At 41.7% G+C, this 22,285-nt stretch overlaps 1 protein-coding gene and 1 long non-coding RNA gene across 2 annotated transcripts in view; both read right to left on the bottom strand.

Moving 5' to 3' along the window:
- Window positions 1-4,999: 4,999 nt before the first annotated feature.
- LOC134343407 (coagulation factor XI-like) lies at window positions 5,000-17,464 on the bottom strand. The gene is made up of 6 exons (XM_063042112.1): window positions 17,361-17,464; window positions 14,457-14,616; window positions 12,081-12,187; window positions 8,264-8,423; window positions 6,505-6,614; window positions 5,000-5,448 (listed from the first exon to the last, which is right to left on the bottom strand). The coding sequence occupies exons 1-6, from the start codon at window positions 17,401-17,403 to the stop codon at window positions 5,144-5,146; spliced, it is 885 nt and encodes a 294-aa protein (XP_062898182.1). The 5' UTR covers window positions 17,404-17,464; the 3' UTR covers window positions 5,000-5,143.
- Window positions 17,465-17,794: 330 nt separating this feature from the next.
- Window positions 17,795-22,285, bottom strand: part of LOC134343408 (uncharacterized) — a 59,135-nt gene continuing 54,644 nt past the window's right edge. Inside the window, exon 6 of the long non-coding RNA XR_010017218.1 lies at window positions 17,795-17,898. This is a non-coding gene — a long non-coding RNA (uncharacterized LOC134343408). The remainder of the gene's footprint in view (window positions 17,899-22,285) is intronic.

The following is a 22,285-nucleotide window of genomic DNA, read 5'->3' as shown; positions in this document are numbered from 1 at the left end:
ATTTTAAACCTCTAACAATTCCAGCATTCAAGAAATACTAAACAGCCATCAAACAATGTAATAGCTGCTGTGGAGCAAGATCCAGCAAAAAGCTTTATAATGATGGCCAGAGAATTTATTATAGTGTTGCAGATAATATATTAGGCAGGATATCTCGGCCTGAAACGTCGACTGCGCCTCTTCCTATAGATGCTGCTTGGCCTGCTGCGTTCACCAGCAACTTTGATGTGTGTTGCAGGATATTATTTAATCTGTTTTGGAATCTTTTTCTTCCATCTGAAGGAGAGGACTCGCTGTTGGTTAAAAGTTGGCCTTTCCTCAGTACTCCACCAAAGTGTCACCTAGAATTGTGCACACAGGCCTCTAGAATGGGATCAGATCCCACAGCTTGGGAGGATATGCTCATTCCTGAATAGTACAATTCCTGACAGCGGATACTGGCCTGTGAGAAAACTCAGTCTCCAAAGCACTGGGAGGATGTGGCAGCTGCTAAGAAGCATAATCCTCCACTGTTTCCTTGCTCTCTTCCTACCTCAGGTCTCACCAGAACTGGGAAACCATCAAATCAAAAAAACACAAGAGATTGTGCAGATGCTGGAAATCCAGAGCAACACACACAAAACATTGGACGTAGTTTGCAAGTCAGGCAGCATCTATGGAAAGGAATAAACAGTCAATGTTTCTGGCCAGGACTCTTCACTAGAACAGGAAAAGAATGGAGAAGAAGCCCAAATAAGAATATAGGGACAGCGGAAGGAGCACAGGCTAGAAGGTGATACGTAAAGCTAAGTGGGTGCGGGGAGGGATAAAGCGAAAAGCTGGGAGGTGATAGGTGAAAAAGGTAAAGGGCTGAAGAAAAAAAAGGAATCTGATAGGAGAGGAGAGAGGACCATGGGAAAAGGGAAGGAAGAGGGGCACCAGGGCAAGGTGATAGGCAGGTGATGATAAGAAAAGAGCCAGAATGGAAGAAGAGAGAGGTGGAAGGTGGAAAGCTGACCAGAAGCTAGAGAATTAATGTTCACGCCATCAGGTTAGAGGCTTCTCAGATGGAATATGAGGTGTTGCTCTTCCAACCTGAGTGTGGCCTCATTGTTGCAGAGGCCATGGACAAACATGTCAGAATGGGAATGGGAATTAGAATTAGAATTAAAATGATTAATCAATGGGATATTCTGCTTGTTGGGATGGAGAGAGGGTGTTTGGTGAAACAGTCCCCCAAACTACTTTGGATTTCTCTGGTGTAGAGAAGGCCGAATTGGGAGCACTGGATTCAATAGACAACCCCAACAGATTTGCAAGTGAAGTGTTACCTCACCTAGAAGGTCTGTTTGGGGTCAGGAATAGAGGTGAACGGGCAGGTGTACCTTCTCTTCCACTTGCAGGTATAAGTGCCAGCAAGGTGATTAGTGAGGAGGGATGAGTGGACAAGGGAATCACAGAGAGTGGATCCCTGCTGAAAGCGGAGAGCTGGGAGGAAGGTATAGATATGTTTGGTGGTAGGATCCAGGTGAAGATGGCGGACGTTGCAGAGAATGACGTGCTGAATGTGAAGGCTCGTGGGCAACTTTCCCTCTAATTTGTAATGATCAGTGTGTGCAAAAGTCTTGTGCTGTGCAATTTTTCGGCCAGTGACAACAACATGTGTGCACCGAATAATTTCTTCAATAAAAGCAGTATAAGTAAGCCAGATCTAAAATCTGCAGACAAATCATCACAAAGTCCACATTGTCAACACCATCTGCATCAGAAGCTGGAAAAGGAAATGTGATTGTGTACAATCATGAAATATACTTAACATGCCAATGAGGTAGCAGGGTCCAACCTTTTGTGCAGCAGTAGCACACTCACACTTTAGAGGGAACATTGCTCATGACGTGATAGGTAAAGACAAGAGAAACTCTACTTCTGTTAAGGTAATAGGAAAATGGGTCTAGGCAGATGTCTGGGAAATAGTGAAGATGTAGATAAGGGCAGGATCAATGGTAGAGGAACAGGAACCCTGTTCTTTGAAGAAGGAGGATATCTCTGATATTCTAGAAAGGAAAGCCACATTTTGGTAACAGATATGGAGGAGACAACGGAACACAGAAAGGGAAATCAGTTTTTTTACAGGTGACAGGGTGGGAAGAAGTATAGTCAAGATAGCTGTGGGAAGTCAGCAATCCATCTTTCCTTTATTTTCCCCCTTCTCACCCCTTGCACTCTTCCAAACTGTGTCTATCATTCAAGAGTTCAGACAAGAATATGTGACCCACTAAGTAGGTGGACTATGGATCACAATACCTGAGAAGGTGATGGAAGCAGGCCCACTCACAACATGTCAGATACACTTGAATGAGTACTTGCATTGACAAGCAATATTTAAGCTCAGAAGAATAGGGGAATTCTCATTGAAATCTACCAAATATTGAAAGCCTAAACAGAATGGATATTGAGAGAACGTTTTCAATAGTGGGAGAGTCCAGGACCAGAGGGCACAGACTCAGAATAGAAAAATGCCTCTTTAGAACAAAGATGAAGAGAATTTCTATAGTCAAAAGGTGATGAATCTGTGGAATATATTGCCACAGATAGTTGTGGAGGTCATATTATTGGGTGTATTTAAAGCAGAGGTTGGTAACTTCTTGATTAGCAAGGGTATCAAAAGTTATGGGGAGAAGGCAGGAGAACAGAGTTAAGAGGGATAATAAATCAGCCATGATGGAATGGCAGAAGAGACTAATGGACCAGATGGCCTAATTCTGCTATTATGTCTTCTGGACGTAATGGCCCAAAGGACCTGGTTATGTGCCATACAACTCTATGACAAATCCCATCCCCTGCAGCCAATGCTGTCAGAAGAGTTGGATGGAATCTTCCAATTGGAAAAGAGGGTAACTCTTCAGGATTTAAGGACATCGCCAGGGACACTAACCAGGTCAGATGTTTTCCGGGGGTTCACCCTCTAGAGCTTGATCTTCCATCCACAATAGTGATTATGTGTACAATGTGTTGGAAGCTGTCAAGGAGGGTAGTGACAATTCCAATCCCTTTCTGTTCAAAATGTGTATAGAATAAATGAAGCTCACTGGGAAGTGATACACTGTTGTCAGTAATGTTGTCCAGCTTCACCGTGTGGCCCATTATAGTATGCAAGTCCTGCCATAACTGACAGCTGATCTGAGCCTCAATCTTGGACTGGTATTGTTTCTTGACTTCCCTGATATATTTATGGAAGTTGTATCTCAATTTCTTGTAAAGGTCCCAGTCATTGATTTGAACTCTGCAGTCCTAGACATCAGTAGTGAGTGGATCTCCCAGCCTATCCATGGTTTTTGGTTTGGGAAAAGCCAGATTGTCCTCTTTGGTACACAGTCCACAACACACTTGCTAATGAGACCCATGGTGGTGGTGATGTAGTCATCTAGGCTGTCCACAGAGTCTTTGAATACAGACCAGTCTATCAACTCAAAGCAGTCCTGTAAAAGCTCAGACAAGAGAAAATCTGCAGATACCAGAAATCCAAGTAACATACACAAAATGCTGGAGAAACTCAGCAGGCCAAGCAGAATCTATGGAAAAAGAGTAAACAGTAGACGTTTCAGGACAAGACCCTTCATCCGGACTTGTAGAAGCTCATCTATTTTCTTAGAGCAGCACTGAACGGCTTTCTGCACAGGATCATCACATGTCAGCTTCTAACTGAACACAGAGAGAAGGGAGCACAGCATGATGGTCTGATTTGCCAAAGTGTAGGTGAAGAGTGTCTTGATCAGCATCATTGATGGTTGTGTAGGAGTCAAGGATGTTTAGGCCCCTGGAGGGAAAGGAGACATGTTGGTAGTACTTTTACAAACAATATTGGGCCAGGGCTATTAGTTCACAGTTTTCTGACAGCAGATGCTAGGTTGACGATAGAATGAAGCCTGAAGATCATAACTTCATCAGCCAATGTCGTGACCCCCTACTTGGCTTGTCAACTCACATTTGGGAATGCCTATACATGGATTAGCTGTTAATAGCTGTTGATGGTACAAGTGTTCCTGTGGTCAGTTTTCTGAATAAGCTGAATGCAAGTAACTAAAAGAAAGATATCAATGATCAGCCATTCCTCATAAGGATAGACGTAAATAGATCAATTAAGCTTAAGAAAGAAAATATATAAGAAAATAAAATGCAATACATGTGAAGAATAAGCATGGAAGAAAATAAAAAGTGACAAGAGACGTGAGGTAATTCGAATTAATTGGACCTCCTCTCAAAGATGTGGAGCAAGAATATTGGGTCAAATGAGCTCATTTTCTTCATACCCTGCTGCAATTCAATTGCAGACTGGAAATTTACCCTAAAGAAAGTGTTTTTTTTTAAACACTCAGTTTAAATTGTTACGTACCCCGTAACTGGGTTGCCAAACCAGCAGAAATGGATCACTCAGTTGGAGTCTGGAGTACTAGAACTAAGAAAGTTTTATTAAAGAAACAAGCAACACAGTAATCGAAAGGATAATAAATGCAACAGTTCAGTGATGATAAACACACATGTGCACAGAATTAAGATAACAGCATCAATCAAGCTCTATCGTTGTCTAGGGGTAAATGACCAATTTCAAAATGACTCAAAGTTCAGTCCAGTTTAGTAGTTCAGTTCGCAGTAATCGTTGCCATGGCGGTGGACAACGTGGGGGAAGAGAGAGATAGAATAGGAACAACTCATCATTCAGAACGGCTTCACTCACAGACCAGCAAGATGGCTCACAGACCAGCGAGATGGCTCACAAACAGCTTTTGGGCGGGTCCTTGGTGATGTCACCTGAGGTCACCGACTGTGACCCCTCCTCCAGATGCGGTCGATCCTCTGCAGTGAACCCGGCACCCAGGCAAGGGCGGACACACACCGGGTTCCCGCTGATCGTACCTTTCCACCCTTGTCGTTGTCCGGTACTTCTCACCCACTCGTGAGAAGCGCACCGCTTCCAGGGTCTCGTTACCTCAAGGTGGGTGGCGTGTGTCTGTCTTAGCGAACCTGTCCCTTTTTATCCCCCTGCTGGGGTATCGCCTGTCCATCACTTCAAACAGTTCAGGGTTCAAAGGGGGGGAGCCGCTCCAGACAGCTCTTCCTCCCACATCCCTTCATTACACATCTCCAGACGCTGCTCCATTGTTCCTTATCTCTCCTTCCCCTGAGGGCAGGTGGCAGACCAACTGCTGATGCCACTGATGCTAGCCCAGGCCAGCAAACATCTTAATTTTATGTGTATTCTCGTAACAAAATACATTACAAAACCTATACAGCTTCCATAATACCTTCTGTGGTCTACGCTCCATTCTCTCTTCACAAATGTGAAGAATAAGCATTGGGGATGATCAGTGCACAGCTGTTGACAGACATTTGCATCAGGTGCAAGGACCCAGGTGATATCATTTCCAGGAAAATCTATGTCTTCGGAAAGATCTATTCTACATTCTGAAACTAAGCAAAGTATCGCATGACTTAACAAAGCAAGAACCACAACTAAAGCTAATTACAAAGCAAATTAGAGGAACAGCTCATCATATTCTATCTGAATGGCCATTTCAGGTAACACATATGCCTGCTGTCCCTTTCTCTCTCCTCCTGGTCTACCCTGTTCCTCCTACACATGCCCAGCCCCCAATAATCCATCTGCCCATCACCCATACACTCCACCATTAGGGTTCCATCCTTCCTCTGTTCCCACCTGCCCATCCCACCTTTCCTTATCTGGTTCCATTCTAAGATTCCATTACCTTCAGCACTTTAACGCCTCCATTTAAAACCTCCCAGCCTCTGTCTCTACTTCCACTCTTCCTTCTTCCATCTGCCAAACTTTGATCAGATTTATTTTAAACGTGCTGTCCTTTAGGCTAAAAGATATAGGAACAGAACTTGGCCATTAAACTTATTGAGAATACTCCACCTTTCAATCATGACTGATTTATTATTCCCTCTCAACCCAATTCTTCCACCTTCCCCCTGTAACCTTTGACACCTTACTAATCAAGAACCTACCAACATCCACTTTAAGTATAGCCAGTGATATAGTCAATATGGTGCTTTGACATTCGCTCAGTGACTGTGTGCATTTCCTCCAGTTTCCTACCCACCATAAAGACATTCTATTTGCTAAGCTAGTTGGCCACTTTAAATTACTCCGAGTGTGAATGCGACTGATAATATTTGATGGGAGCTCGTGGGAATGCAGGGGAATATAAAGGAATTAGTATAGGATTAGTGCACATGTTTTCTTAATGATCAGAACAGATGGGACTATTGCTGTTATGACTACAACCTGCTAAACTGTAAGGAAGAGGCTCACAATTTGTTAAGCATTATGAACAAGAATTATACTGCAAAGAATTCATTAATTTAGCTGCTCTGTTAGATTATCTTTCTTTTTTGTAAAAATTAAGCAAATAAAGAAGATGAAATACAGAGCCCTGATGGAACTTTATATTGATGGCTACCTTCTATTTCGCTGTTCTCTGGTTAAAATAACGTTGGACATACCTGACTTATCGAACTCACATTCCCTTAATAGAAATCCAGATACAACATTCTCAAGAGTTGTTATCTTTGATGGTGTTCCTCGTTCACTCTTTTTGAGGTAGCAAATGTAACTAAGAAAAATCAGGGAAAAAATTACAAGGTTTGAAATATTTATAAAACCATAAACCAAACTGTCGCACTTCTTGAAGAATCAAAAATATTGCAGAGGGTGACCTGCTTTGAAATATTTACAAAATGGTGAAATATTTCAGCACATAGTTTCTCTCAGACTACCACTAAAAATCGAACTTAGTCATTGAACTGGCCATGCACACTGCAAGGAAGTTTTAATCCTCACCAATCATTCCTGTAGAGTTAAAAGAAATAGGTGAGAATTGCCAGAGGAATAGACAATAGGTGCAGGAGTAGGCCATTCGGCCCTTCGAGCCAGCACCATCATTCACTGTGATCATGGCTGATCATCCACAATCAGTATCCAGTTCCAGCCTTATCCCCATAACCTTTGATTCCACTATCCTTAAGAGCTCTATCCATCTCTTTCTTGAAAGCATCCAGAGACTTGGCCTCCACAGCCTTCTGGGGTAGAGCATTCCATATATCCACCACTCTCTGGGTGAAAAAGTTTTTCCTCAACTCCGTTCTAAATGGCCTACCCCTAATTCTTAAACTGTGGCCTCTGGTTCTGGACTCACCCATCAGCGGGAACATGCCTCCTGCCTGCAGCGTGTCCAATCCCTTAATAATCTTATATGTTTCAATAAGATCCCCTCTCAGCCTTCTAAATTCCAGAGTATAAAAGCCCAGTCGCTCCAATTTTTCAACATATGACACTCCCGCCATCCAGGGAATTAACCTTGTGAATCTTCGCTGCACTACCTCAATAGCAAAAATATCCTTCTTCAAATTTGGAGACAAAACCTGCACACAGTACTCCAGGTGTGGTCTCACCAGGGCCCTGTACAGCTGCAGAAGGACCTTTTTGCTCTTATACTCAATTCCCTTTGTTATGAAGGCCAGCATGCCATTAGCTTTCTTCACTGCCTGCTGTACTTGCATGCTTGCTTTCAGTGACTGATGTACAGGAACACCTAGATCTCGTTGTACTTCCCCTTTTCCTAGCTTGACGCCATTTAGATAATAACCTGCCTTCCTGTTCTTACCACCAAAGTGAATAACCTCACATTTATCCACATTAAACTGCATCTGCCATGCATCTGCCCACTCACCCAGCCTGTCCAAGTCACCCTGCATTCTCATAACATCCTCCTCACATTTTACACTGCTACTCAGCTTTGTGTCATCGGCAAACCTGCTAATGTTACTTTTAATTCCCTCATCTAAATCATTAATATATATTGTAAACTGCTGCAGTCCCAGCACTGAACCCTGCGGTACCCCACTGGTCACCGCCTGCCATTCCGAAAGGGACCCATTAATCGCTACTCTTTGTTTTCTGTCAGCCAGCCAATTTTCAATCCATGTCAGTACTCTGCCCCCAATACCATGTGCCCTAATTTTGCCCACTAATCTCCTATGCGGGACTTTATCAAAGGCTTTCTGAAAGTCCAGGTACACTACATCCACTGGCTCTCCCTTGTCCATTTTCATAGTTACATCCTCAAAAAATTCCAGAAGATTAGTCAAGCACGATTTCCTCTTCGTAAATAAGATTGATGAAGGATCCAGAACTGCCGTCCTCTACACAAAACGGAGATTTTTTTTGCTCCTTGTACCTGGGTTGTTTGAGAGGTTGACTCACCGCTGCCGAGCGTTGCGAAATAACCCGTTTGCAAAGGTGAAGTACTGGCAGTCAGGTTTCTCTGTACATTCTCTTTGGCAGCTATATTCGTCGTCTACTACAAACTGACGGAAGTCATCTCCTCGGAAATCCAGGCCAACAAACAGGTCTTTAAAACAAGCTGAAAAACATAGGAATGGAAAGCAATGAATAACTGAATCTCAAGTCCTAACCCATCCTGCTTCTAATTATTCTCTTTAGTAGGAGAAAATAACTAAGAGGAATAAACAGTGGAGTTAGGACTTTATTACCTGGAGCACAGGAAAATGACAGGATATATGATAAAGGTATACAGAATTATGAGGGGTACAGTACTGATGAAGGGTCTCAGCCAGGAACATCGGATGTTTCCTCTCCATAAATGCTGCTTGACCTGCTGAGTTCCTCCAGTATTTTTTTTTGTGTTACACTTCATAAAGGGTGTGGATAAAATTAATGCAAACAGGATTTTTTTCCCACTGAGGTTGGATAAAACTAGAACTAGAGGTCATGGGTAAAGGATGAGACCTCAAATATATAAGGAGTATCTGAGGGGAAGCTCCTTCACTCAGAGGGTGAAGCAAGTGTGAAACAAGCTGCCTGAGGGAGTTGTGGATGTGGGATCAACTTTAACATTTCAGAGAGGTTTGATTAGGTACGTGGATGGGAGAGGTATGGAGGGCTATGGTCCAGGTGCAGATCGATAGGACTAGGCAAAATAATAGTTCGGCATAGACTGTGATGTAGTGTTCTATGACTTTGACTCTTCCTAGGGAAGTGTACAGTATGGTCATGCAGTATTGGTAAAAGGAAGAAAAGCATAGATTATTTTCTAAATGGGGAGAAAATTAAAACATCCAAGTTGCAAAGAGGCTTGGGACCTTGTGCAGGAGTCCCTAAAGGTTAACTTGCAGGTTGAGTCAGTGGTAAAGAAGGCAAATACAATGTTAGCATTCATTCCAAGAGGACTACAATATAAAAGCAAGGGTTGCTTTAGCCAGAAGATGGAGAATTTGTGGAATCCATTACCACAGATGGCTGTGGAGGCCGAGTATTTGGGTATATTTAAAACAGAGGTTGATAGGTCCTTAATTAGTAAGGGTATCAAAGATTACAGGGAGAAGGCAAGAGAATGGATTCAGAGCAGGGGTTCTCAACCTAGGGTCTATGGATCCCTTGCTTAATGGTAAAAAGATTGGTAACTTTTCATTTAGAGGGCTAGTATGTCAGCCATAATGGAATGGCTGCAAAGAAAGACCCGAAGGGCTGAATGGCCTAATTCTGCTGCAATGGTCTATAGAGAACATACACTCTATTTAGCAAGTATTGGGAAATCTCAGGGCAGAAGTTCTCACATTTCTGGGTCATAAGGTGCCATCAAGTGAATACTATGCATAGGAAAATATACAGTAAAGGAAGAAAATACACACTAAAGACAGAAAATACCACCCAAACTTGTGTGGCTGATGATCCATCCTGATTGCCCGTGCTAATTCTCCATCCAAAGAAGGTCCTGCCCCTTCGGGCTTGGTGATCTTGTGCCTTTGGAAGACCCAGAACATTTCAATACAAACCATAGTGAACGTACCAGAAGATACAGTTGTGAGGGATATTGGGTTTGAGACTGAAGCTGGCACAATTACCTTATATACATATTTTAGAATATAAACATTTTGGGCAAAAGGCTACAAAGATAGAAATATTTCATGCAGTGCAACCATATGCACCAATAATTTACAAAACTTAAGCTGTTTAATGGGAGCCTGATAGTGGTGTAAAACATATGAGAATGATAAATAAGGTTACAGAGGTAAATTATGGCAGGGATGTCTACACTGGAGGGTTTAGGATTGAAATATAGAGTAAAAAGATGTAGAGAAGAAATCTTATGTTCAGAGAATGATTGGGGTTTAGAATGCATGTAGCTTCTTCAATTCACCAACTATCCTCCTCAGGCACAGAACAGGCATTTTGCTCCACCCTGTTTATTCCAACTATTAGGTAGCCAGCTACGCTAATCCCACTGCTTCAGCCTGCTCTTACCCCACACAACTTTCTATTCTTTACATCTCCAACTCACATCACTCTGGTCTGAAGGCCCTCCATTTCTTCCTGAGCAGAGGCTCAACCCATTCCTCTCCACCAATGCACTCATTCACCTGGCCACATTTTCTACCCACATTGACCATCTCCTTCAACTCCACTAACATCTCCAAATTAAACATGTAATAACAGACATTCATACAGGCTAGGCCCATTCTTACAACTTTTTTTGGTACATCAGTGACTGCATTGGTGGTGCCTCCTGCACTCATTCAGATCTCAACAATTTTATTACTTCTGCTGTCTTTCTCAAATTCAAGTCATCTGACTGTACATATAATACTGTACAAACAAATGAAACAATGTTCCTACAGACCATGGTGCACCCACAAAACATATGAGGGGTGATTGATAAGTTCATGGCCGAAGGTAGAAGGAGTCAATTTTAGAAAACCTAGCACATTTATTTTTCCTACATTTACACACACAATCCAGCGGTCATGGAGTATGCGGATCCCTTCTTTGTAGAAGTTGGCATCTTGGACCTCCAGAAAGTGGTTCACAGCAGGGGTGATTGATAGGTTCATGGCCTAAGGTAGAAGGAGGTGAGTTATTAACTTCAAACTTCCTGCATTTTCACTTAAAGAGTTGAACTACACGTGCATGAAACAAGAGTGGTACAATTCATCTCCTACTTTAGGCCACGAACTTATCAATCGCCCCTGCTATGTACCACCTGGAGGTCCGAGACGCTCTCGTTACATGCACATGCAGTTCAACTCTTTGAGTTATAATGCAGAAAGTTTGAAGTTAATACTCATCTCCTTCTACCTTAAGCCACGAACTTATCAATCACCCCTGTTGTGGACCACTTCTACAAAGAAGGGATCCATATGCTCCACAACCGCTGGACTAAGTGCGTACATGTAGGAGGGGGCTATGTTGAAAAATAAATGTGCTAGGTTTTCTAAAATTGACTCCTTCTACCTTAGGCCACGAACTTATCAATCACCCCTCATATATCACACACAGCACATATAGCAAAATAGTACCACAAATAAGTTAATAAAATATATTTCAAAATGCATGTGAACTGTGCAGCACAGGTAAACAGTAAACAGCTTGTCGTTCAACTGACAAGACCTCGGCGGTGGCTGGGAATTCATTAGTTCCACAGTCTGGGGGAATAAGTTGTTACCCAGTCCTGCTGAAAGGACTCAGACAAAAACATTGACTGTACTCTTTTCCATAGATGCTGCATGGCCTGCTGATTTCCTCCAGCATTTTGTGGATGTTACTTGGATTTCCAGCATCTGCAGAATTTATCTTGTTTAGAGTTGTTACCCAGTTTGGCAGTCCCAGTCTGAGGTTCTTTTCTACCCTCCCCTTCCCTCAGCTTCACACGCCCAACCTCTGATTCCTTTTCTGGATCGCTGCCTGCATCTCAGGAGACAGGCTAATATGACAAGCCTACTAACTGCCAGAGCTATCTCAACTACTCCTCATCCCACCCTGCCACCCATTCTCACAATTCCTAATGAATAACATGCCCTCTGCTCTCACTTCTCTCTTCCAGGTCAGAATACACCGTGTTCCCCAGACCCGATTCTATCCCACCATTCTCTATACCCAATTGATCATTTGTCAATACTTCTGCCACAATTTCCCACATTGCATTGTATTATTTCTCATGAAAGCAAGATAAGTAGCAGATACAACCCATAATTCAACAACAGCATGTCAATGTTTGACTTACAGTTATAGGTCTTGCACTTTTTCAGGGAGTAGCCTGAGACAACATTTTGTAACTCTGTTTTAATAGATGGTTCCCCTTCCATGTTTTGTTTAAGATAACAATAAAATCTGAAACATAATATGAGGCATTTTGTTAAATTCTATATGCTGTATTAAGTTTTCAAAAATTAAAACATTTTCAGCTTTAGATATTGAAAATCTGAAATATAAACAAAAAAGCTTCTGTAGCTCAGGTCAAGCAGTACCTGTTGAAAGAGAAATAGAATTTACACTGCATATCAAAAATGCTTCAGAGGAAGCTCCAAGGCAATTTTTTTCCAAATTTTGATTTTTTAATTTTAAACTTTTAAGCTTGTTCATTTGGGAAGATGAAATGATTGCATTAATGATGGGCACTAGGATCACAAAACATGAATAATCCTCAACAAATACTTTGGATGCAGGCAAACATTGCCTACTCAGTGCAGCCAGGGCCACCCATGCTGGTCATAAGATTCTTATGTTAGAGAAGATTACAATATTATGCAGAACTAGCCCCAGCCCCAGGCATAAATGGGCAGTGATGGTTAAAGATGGGTACTATGTAGAAGTAGCAGGCGCTCAATGCCCTAGGGATTTAATTCTGATGTGGATAATACTGAATAAATCCTCTGAGTGACAGTGACTATCTCCACAGTTTTCCAGTGCTTGGAGATCTAGACAAAGGGCAAGCAAATTAGAATTTACACGTTTCCTGAGGGAACGAGGATTTCATAACATATTGGACAGGTTGGCAAAGTTAGGTCCTGCAGCCTGGAGTCAAGCCCAAAAACTAGTTACGGAAACAAGTGGCCAAGGTCAATGAATGACTTATCACCTGATCACCTCTCCAATGACTAGCCTCGGACTCTTCTCAATTCATCACATCTCGGTTATCTCAAACCAACATTAACTGTAAATCAGTACTCAGACTTAGCATTCATTGTTTGCAGAAGCTCGCTTATAAGCTCAGCACAGCTGGAAACCAACATACAAGTCTTCATTGGTGCTCTCAGGCTCTACCATATCATCAGCTGAGTTAGTACTTGCAGCTCAGTATCAGCTCAGATACTGACAGTGACCATAATTTACACATTAACTTACAGGATGGATCTGCATACGTTAAAAGGAAAATGCAATTATTACTCCTCAAAGAGCAAGACTAACGCCACTTAAGTTCTGTTGCAGGAGATTCAAGTGAGCATTTCAAACATTGATTCGTAAACTTTGTTAGCAATGTTTATTTTCTTCTGGGTTTTAGTTCATCATTGTAGCCATACAGACAAAGTGATGATCAATAGCAGTGGGGGGGGGGGGGGGGTAAGGTATGGGATGAATGATAAATAGGGAATTGAAATCGAATGAACCTGTCTCCACAAGAAACCAGTTTATACCAAGCAGTGAGAGAGAAAACAGGGAGCTAGGGATCAGTCAGTCTGAGGTCAACCGTAGGGAAACTGAAAGAATCTATCTCTGGATGTGGTAACAAGGCACTTGGGAAATAATAATAGGATCAGCATAAATCAACATGGATTTATGTAAGGAAAAACATTTTGAATGTCTTGAGGGTGTAAGAAGAAAATAAATAAGAAGAAAACAGCTGATGTGATGGATCTAAACTTTCTAAAGGCCTTCAATGATTTGCCGGACAAGAAATAATCAAACAAAATTAAAGGGGAGTTACCTCATCCTTTGTGTGTGTGTGTGTGTGTGTGTGTGTGTGTGTGTGTGTGTGTGTGTGTGTGTGAGAGAGAGAGAGAGAGAGAGAGACACTCAAAGTAGTGTAGAGCAGGAGAAAAAGTGGAGAAACAAGCAAGTCCATTAGACAGGACAGTGAAAAAGGAAGGCCTGTCAAATGAAACCACATCTTACTTTCCTGTAAGAAGCATGACAGACACTCAGGCCATTGATAAGCACATTGGACTGGGATGGAATAAGTTGTCCAACGGCAAGCAAATAAATATACTGAACACAGTGCCCAATTAAACTGAATCTCTTCTGCCTTCACATAATCCATATCTCTTCATACCCTACATATTCATGTGTCGATTTAGCAGCCTTTCAAATAGCACTATCATATCTACTTGAACCAATTTCCTAGCAGCCCATTCCAGTATTTACTGCTCTCAATGTGACAAATGGGTTGGGAGATCCATGGCTTAGATTCACAGAAGTGAAGGGTTCAATATCCCAAGATCACAATGGTGTAAAACCTGGAGGGAATCCTGAAGGCATGGGTGTTTCCATTAGCCTGCTTCCCTTGTTTTTTTTGGGGATCCAGATCACAGTTTAGGATGTGATGCCTTCACATTATTTTTACATATTCCACTGAAAGTTCTGGATGAAGATGTCAATTTACCTTCGTTGGTCAGTGTTCCAATCCCTTGTCAAATAGGTGAAAAACTGACAATTTTTATGTTCAGTACACAATTTTTGGCAGTAGTTAACATCTGGGGTAAGAACAGACTCAATATCGTTTCCAGGAAAATCAATGTTCACAGCCAGCTCATGAACACATCCTGAAATAAAATGGGATTAATTTTGTATCAATTATCTGCAAAATAAATATTTATTTATGGACTTGTCAGGATGAACATCCTATTTTGATTTCCATTAACATTTTTGGTTTACTCATCTAAAAAATTAACTCCATTACAATTTATTTCATTGTCATGAGCTACATAATTAAATCTAAACCTAATTTTTAAATTTCATCAGATATTCCAAGAACTACAGTGTAGACTAAATTGAATTATCCACATTGCATTCATGTGACCAACAACAACAGGCTGCAGTGTACAATTAACACTCATCATTTTCTCTTGTGAAGTTATTGATTACAAATGCAGTGAATCTCAACTATAGAAGCCTGGATTCGCCAGGATGACGAAGTGTTGCTTTACTTCAGCTTAACCACATCTCCCCATGGAACAGGTCCAACATTTATCATATGTTCATACTCATTAAAGGCATTTGGGGGCCATCTTAAATTTGTTTTGAGTCTTTTTAATTCCAAAACAGATTTGTTCCTGACAGCAAAAGCAGCTTAGTATTAATACTTTCTAATTGCTCTGTAACTTTTCCTGATAGGTCTCATTGAGCTAACTCATTGACAGAGCTCTCTAGTGTATTACACTTCCCTATTCTTTCACCATAGACCTGAAGCATTGCCCCTTCATGTATTTCTCCAACTCCTTTATGACTGTCACTGAATTGACTTCCACCAGTCTTTTCCCTGCAGAACTCATAGCTGGCTACAGCTGACCTTGTCAGTACATCCTGGGCTTCTGTGTTCAGTTACAGCATCGAGAGAACAAAGCTCCATCCCAGCTTTACCTTCCATCAATGTAAAAGTAGAAACCTGATGTGAGCCCATTTGATTTCTCACTCTGTCCTTCAATGTCGTTGTGTCCAATGACATTATAGTGAGCCAAAGACCCAGATACACCTCAGTTTTAAACCAGATCTTTAAAGGAAAGCTCGGAACTTAATTCAAAGGGAATGTTTAGTTAGATACCTTTTCTCTGAATTTATATGTTTTAAGTTAGCGGTCCCCAACCACCGGGCTGTGAGGAAGCGATATGATTTGGCGATAGGAGTCAGCTGCACCTTTCCTCGTTCCCTGTCACGCCCACTGTTGAGCTTGAACACACGCGAGGTCATTACCCGCGCGTCATCCATGTCAGCGCGGGAAGGAGATCAACTCCTCGAGCTTGCAAGTGACGGCGGGCTGAAAAGTATGTTTGACATAATATCTCTGCCGGCATTCTGGATCAAAGTCAAGGCTAAATATCCTGAGATAGTCAGGAAAGCACTGAAAACGTTGCTTCCATTTTCAACATATCTCTGCAATGAATGCAACGAAAACTAAATTGCGGAATAGACTGGACATAAGGAACCCCCTTCGAGTATCGCTGTCTCCCATCACCCCTCGATAGGACCGTCTTGTTGCAGGAAAACAAGCCCAGGGCTCCCACTGATTCAGCGATATTGGTGCGTTGCAATGATTTTATATGTTCATACGGGGTAAATATGTGCTGTGTGTTTAATATCCAAACGTTACTTAAAATGTTATGATGCTATTGACTTATATAACCATATAACAATTACAGCAGGGAAAAAGGTGATCTCTGCCCTTCTAGTCCGCGCCGAACGCTACTCCCACCTAGTCCCACCGACCTGCACTCAGTCCATAACCCTCCATTCCTTTCCTGTCCATATACCCATCCAATTTTTCATTAAATGATAATATCGAACCTGCCTCTACCGCTTCTACTGGAAGTTCGTTCAATACTTACTTCAAGCTCCCCTGATAATTGACTTATCACTATATTCATGCGAGGAAAATATGCACTGTGTGTTTAATATTAAACTCGTTAGATAAACCCTTTTAGAAACGAGATTGAGTGTATTAACCACTTATCACCTATATTGCATTTATGATGAAGCCCCCCCCCACAGAATCGCCAAAACAGATTTGTAGAAAAAAATTGGCACGTACACTTATGCGCAAATTACGCATGCGCACTGGTGCCCGCGCAAGGCTTCATGGTCATTGTAGTCTTTCGGGGTAAACCCAACGTATCTGACTGCTACTCTTGTTCGTTGGCAACCCTATCTCCCCCCCCCACCGGCCGGTCCGCAAAAATATTGTTAATATGAAACTGGTCCGCAGTGCGAAAAAGGTTGGGGACCCCTGTTTTAATTAATGAAAAGTAGATTAGTAATACTTTAAATAAACCTATTATTTCATCCCATAATGTTTAAACAATGTGAATTTACAAATACATTTATGAAATCAGACTTTACTATTGACCACTACTTGTGATCACAGATTATGCTATAACAGATGAACTGATCTTTAATGGGGCATTTGTTATTGCCGTGGGGAGATGGCAGAACAGGCATTTCAAGCAATAGAATCACACAAAATCCCTTAATTCCAATCATTTATGTATAGATTTAATTCAGATCAGAATTTATTAGTTTGCAGCAAATTCTTTAATCTCTAAGTAACTAATCATTTAATATGTTCAATATCAATCAGCGTGCAATTTGCAGATGCTAGCTTTTTTATTATGTCATTGAGAACTGTGGAAATCATTCGCAATGCATGATTCATTATTTAGCTGCACTGTATGTCACACCATCTCAGCCAACCTTGGATAAATTATCAGTGTTAAATGCAGTAAGAAAGAAGGGTACTTATAATTTCAAAATCACTGCTTTCAGACTAAAGAGATGGAAGCAATTTCAGACATACCTATGTTATTGAACTCACAATTCCTTAAAGAAAATCCTGACATAACACCCGAAAGAACTGTTATTCTTGATGGAGTTCCTTTTCCATTGTTTTTGAGGTAACAAACATAGCTACAAAGAATCACAATCTTATTACATGGCTTAAATTCTTTACAAGATCACTAAGCATCATTTTGTTTTCTTTGCTGCTGGTACTGAGTGAATTAGTTTTCTAAACTACATACAGGTAGAGTTACTTGTATTTTGCAAACAAAAATATTGAACATGAAGACGTGCATAAGAGGTGCCAGTAATTGATTACAGATCGCGGCTCTGAGGACACACTCCTCTAATTGAAAGTGTGATTATTTTTATGCAGAATATTGGTTGATTGACTAACCGCTGTGCTTCATTGGGAAACTCCTTTTTCACAAAGGTGAAAGACTGACAGCGAGGCTCCTCGGTACATTTACGCTGGCAACTGTGTTCATCCTCAACTACAGACTGATGCAAGTCATCCCCCGGAAAGTCCAGACCATCAAATATTTTTTCAGTACAAACTGGGAAAAAAAAGAAAGTGAGATAACTAAAAAGTGTGAAATAATTTTAATCAATTAAGAAATAGTTTAGATGATTAAAATTTACTCAGAGTACTAGTTCTCCTTCTCATTCAAGATATTTTACAGCAATTATGATATGGATTTTACCCACATTGATTGCTGTTGTGAAATGGGCAGCAATTTCTGCACTTGCTCAGTTTAACATGAAAGTGCTGAATTTCCTGACAGTGATCCAGCACACTCTATGAGTTGCAGCTCTCTTCCTGAATCATTCCTCAGCAGCTTAGGAGACTTTAAATCCTGCTTTAAATATTCAGAATGATCCCAATAGGAAAAAAGTAAAAGGAAGCATTTTTTCGTTTTTGCTTATGGATGTCAGGGTGAGCACAACTGCGGATTGATGATTGAATTATAAATTTTGTATGTGCTGATCTCACACAGAAAAAAAACGGAGCCGGCAACATCTCTGCTTATGGATTCTCCTCCAATCATATGGTATTCTCAGTTGGCACAATATTGCAGGCCCTTCACCCTCACTGTATCTAAACCCTCAACTTCCACATCAGGAACTCTGCAGCAGTTCAAGAAAGCAGCCACTGATGTTTTCAAGAGCAAAGAAGAATGGACAATAAATTTTGACCTTGCTAGGGATAACTACATCCTGAATATGCATATTTAAAATTTTCTCTGAGCTCGTTTACATTAATTTTAAAAATTACAGAAAAATAAAATTAAAATTGTTTCATATTTACTTGCATCTGACAAGATTCTTGCACAACTTGAGGGAAAACCCACTTACAGCATTTTGTAAATTTGTTTTTCTTGATACTTTTCCAGTTGCAGTTTGCTTTAGATAACAGTAAAATCTGGAAAATGGCCAGTTGTAATGTGAATTAGCCAAGTATATGCAGAGAAGTCCTTTAAAACACTAATCATCTTCTAAATGCAAAAACAATTTCATTTTTTCAGTCTTTGGAAGAAGCCCTATGCCTCAGAAATTGATAGCAGATATTTCAGAGCCACGAAGATAATTTACCAATACAACTACATTTCAATATTTTAAATTTATGACCACAGCAGCAATCAAACAATGCACCCACTCCTGTGGAGTAAGATCTTATAAAGATCATTGTGATGATGGCCAAATAATTTATTATAATTTTGTAAACGAATGAACTGGTATGAGACAGGATATCGAAAAGAACTTCTGCACATTTTTGATCTGTTTTGGAACCATTCTCTTCCATCTGGAGGAGTGGACCCTGAGAGAACAAATACTTAATTGGTCAGATTTCTAAGTAAGTGGAATGCATCCTTTTATACAGATAACTGTTAGAAAACAACTTTGCAAATTGTTTTATTGTTATCATTGCAGCAAGGTACAGACAAGAAAGTGTTTTGATGCCATCAATGCAGCTCAGTTCATCACATATCTCAGAGGAACTGGTCCCTTCACAGAAGTGCACATCAGTGCCTAAACTGCTTTAGAAGTTTGCAAAGGTTTGGCATGACATCTAAAATTTTATAATAAATTTCTCTAGATACAGTGGCATGCAAAAGTTTGGGCACCCCTGGTCAAAATTTCTGCCACTGTGAATAGCTAAGCGAGTAAAAGATGAACTGATTTCCAAAATGCATAAAGTTAAAGATGACACATTTCTTTAATATTCCCACAAAAAGTATATGGTGTATATGTACAGTATATGGTGACATATTATATAATTTGACTGTCACAACGGGGGCGCTGGTAGCAAACCCAAATGCAAGACACAGACACTGAAGTACAAGGAACAGGGCTTGACTAGAGTAGGGACGTGACAGGATACCGACGAGGAGCAGGGACAAGAACGCAGACTAGGGCTTGGACCCCAAGCCAGAGACTGGATAAGGACCCAGAACCTGGGTCTTGCCTCCGGCTCGGGCCCCAGAACCAGGCATGGACATGACATGACTGCAGGACTGGAGGCTGGGGACAGGCTTGGAGTCTCGAGGCTTGAGCTTGGAGACAGGCTGGGGTCTTGGTCTTGAGGCCTGCAGGCTGGGGTCTTGGTCTTGAAATGCGGAGGCTTGGGTATGGACTCGAGCCAGAGACTGGGCAAGGACCCAGAACCTGGGACTTGACTCAGGCTCAGACTCCAGAACTAGGCACGGACAAGACGAGGCAACAGGACTGGACATGGCTTGGGTGTGGAACTTCTCGGTAGGGCGAGACACAAGGACAGGTAAAGGCACATAGACAGGACTCAGATAGGACTGGACTAGGCACGGACTGGACGAGGGCCTTCAGGAGCATGAAGCCTTGGACTAGAAGAGACGGGAGCACGGAACACAGAGCCGGGACCCCTCCTTGGGAACAGGACGCAGGGCCAGGACTCATACACAGAACACTGAACATGAAGAGACGGATCCCAACACAAGGTGGTGGCAAACAGCCAGACCCACCTAGCGAAGGCGTAGACACAGAGACAGATCCCAACACTAGGTAGCAGCAAACGGCCGGACCTACCTAGCAAGGACATGGACACAGAGAGACAATTCCACACAACGAAAGACCAGTTCCTTATCTTGACCAAACAAGGCTCCGGTCTTGCTCCGGCAGTAAGACTTCAGCGATACAGGCAGAGTATACAGACGCGGTATCCAGACTAGGTGAGCAGGCAGAGAGTCAGGCAAGGGGAGAAGGACAAGGAGGGGAACAGACCAGTCCAGCAGGGAATCCCTGGTTTGCAGAGGTATTTACGTCTCAGCCCCAAAACAAGAAACATGTGCCCAGAACAGAAACTGGGGAAAACCAGAAACCCCGGAACAAGGAACCATGGACCGGACCATGAACTGGAACACGGACTTCACGGACCGGACTATGACAGTGATAATAAATGCTCTTTGAACTTTTGACTTTGAACATCAGTGCATTAAGGTAGTTCAAGGGAAGTCCGTAACAGAATGAAGTGTTACAGTTACACAGAAAGTGTAGTGCAGACAGACAATAAGGTGCAAATCCATAACAACGTAGATTGTGAGGGTACAAGTCTATTCTTATTATACTAGGGGAATGCTCAGTAGTCTTGTAACAGCGGGATAGAACCTGTCCTTGCACCCGGTGGTACATGCTTTCAGTTTTTTTTTAATTTCTGCCTGATTGGGAGGAGCAGAAAAATGAGAATATCCAGGGTGGGTGAACTCTCTGATTATGTTTGCTGCTTTACTGCAGCAGTGAGAAATATAGACAGAGTCCATGGACAACAGGCAGGTTTCAACGATAAGCTGAACTGCATCCACAGCTTCTGCAGCTTCTTGTGGTCTTGGGCAGGGCAGCTGCCATACCAAATCATGATGCATCCTTAAACCTTAGTGAGGATCAAAGGGAACATGCCAATTTCATTTGACTCCCAATGAAGTAGAGGCTCCAGTGACTTTCTTGGCCATGGCATCTATGTAGTTAGACCGAGACTGGTTATTGGTTATGTTCACTCCTAGAAACTTGAAACACTCAACCATCTCAACCTTAGCTCCATTTATGTAAGCAGAGGTGTGTGTGAAACCCCACTTACTAAAGTCAATAACCAGCTCTTTTATTTTGTTGAAAATGAGAAAAAGCTTTGTTGTCATAACACCATGTCACTAGGCTTTCTATATTTCCTCCTATTGTCTGACTCATCACTATCTGAGAGTTGCCCCATTTGCAGTGGTGTCATCTGCAAACCTGTAGCCGTGATTAGAGCAGTATCTAGCCGTGCAGTTGTGAGTGTATACAGAGTAGGGTAGGAGACCAGAGTAGATCCATTGTGGTGTGAGAATGCTGAAGATAATTGTGTAGGAGGGGTAGCCAATCCTGAGAGATTGTGGTCTGTTGGTCAGGAAGTCAAGGATCCATTTGCAAAGGGAAGTGCTGAGTCCCAGGTCTAGGAGTCTCAAGGAATATAGAATCATGTCTATAATAATTCATTCCTCATGAGAATGGATAAAAACTTATCAATTCAACTTAAGAAAAAAATGTAATGAAAACCATACAAAAAGTACTGAATCCAAAACTGGGCTATTCATTACAGAGAGAAATGAGAAACAGTAGAATCAGTGACAAGGGATATGAAGTAACTGAAGAGTAGAATTAATCAGACCATTCTTTCAAAGATCTAGATTAAGAATATAAGACCATAAGATATAAGAGCAGAATAGGCCATTCGGCCCATCGAGTCTACTCCGCCATTCAATCATGGGCTGATCCAATTCTTCCTGTCATCCCCACTCCCCTGCTTTCACACCATACCCTTTGATGCCCTGGGGTTTTTTTCGTGTTGTACCAGACAGTCAGCCATTCTTGTCTGGCGCGTGGTGTCAGGATTGGTCTCCTTTCGGATGAACCGGGTCACAATATGGAGGTTCCTGA

This window comes from Mobula hypostoma, chromosome 3, assembly GCF_963921235.1.
Source record: "Mobula hypostoma chromosome 3, sMobHyp1.1, whole genome shotgun sequence".
Classification (NCBI taxonomy): Eukaryota; Metazoa; Chordata; class Chondrichthyes; order Myliobatiformes; family Myliobatidae; genus Mobula; species Mobula hypostoma.
Note: the sequence above shows the minus strand (reverse complement) of the source record. Positions and strands in the feature narration are given on the sequence as shown.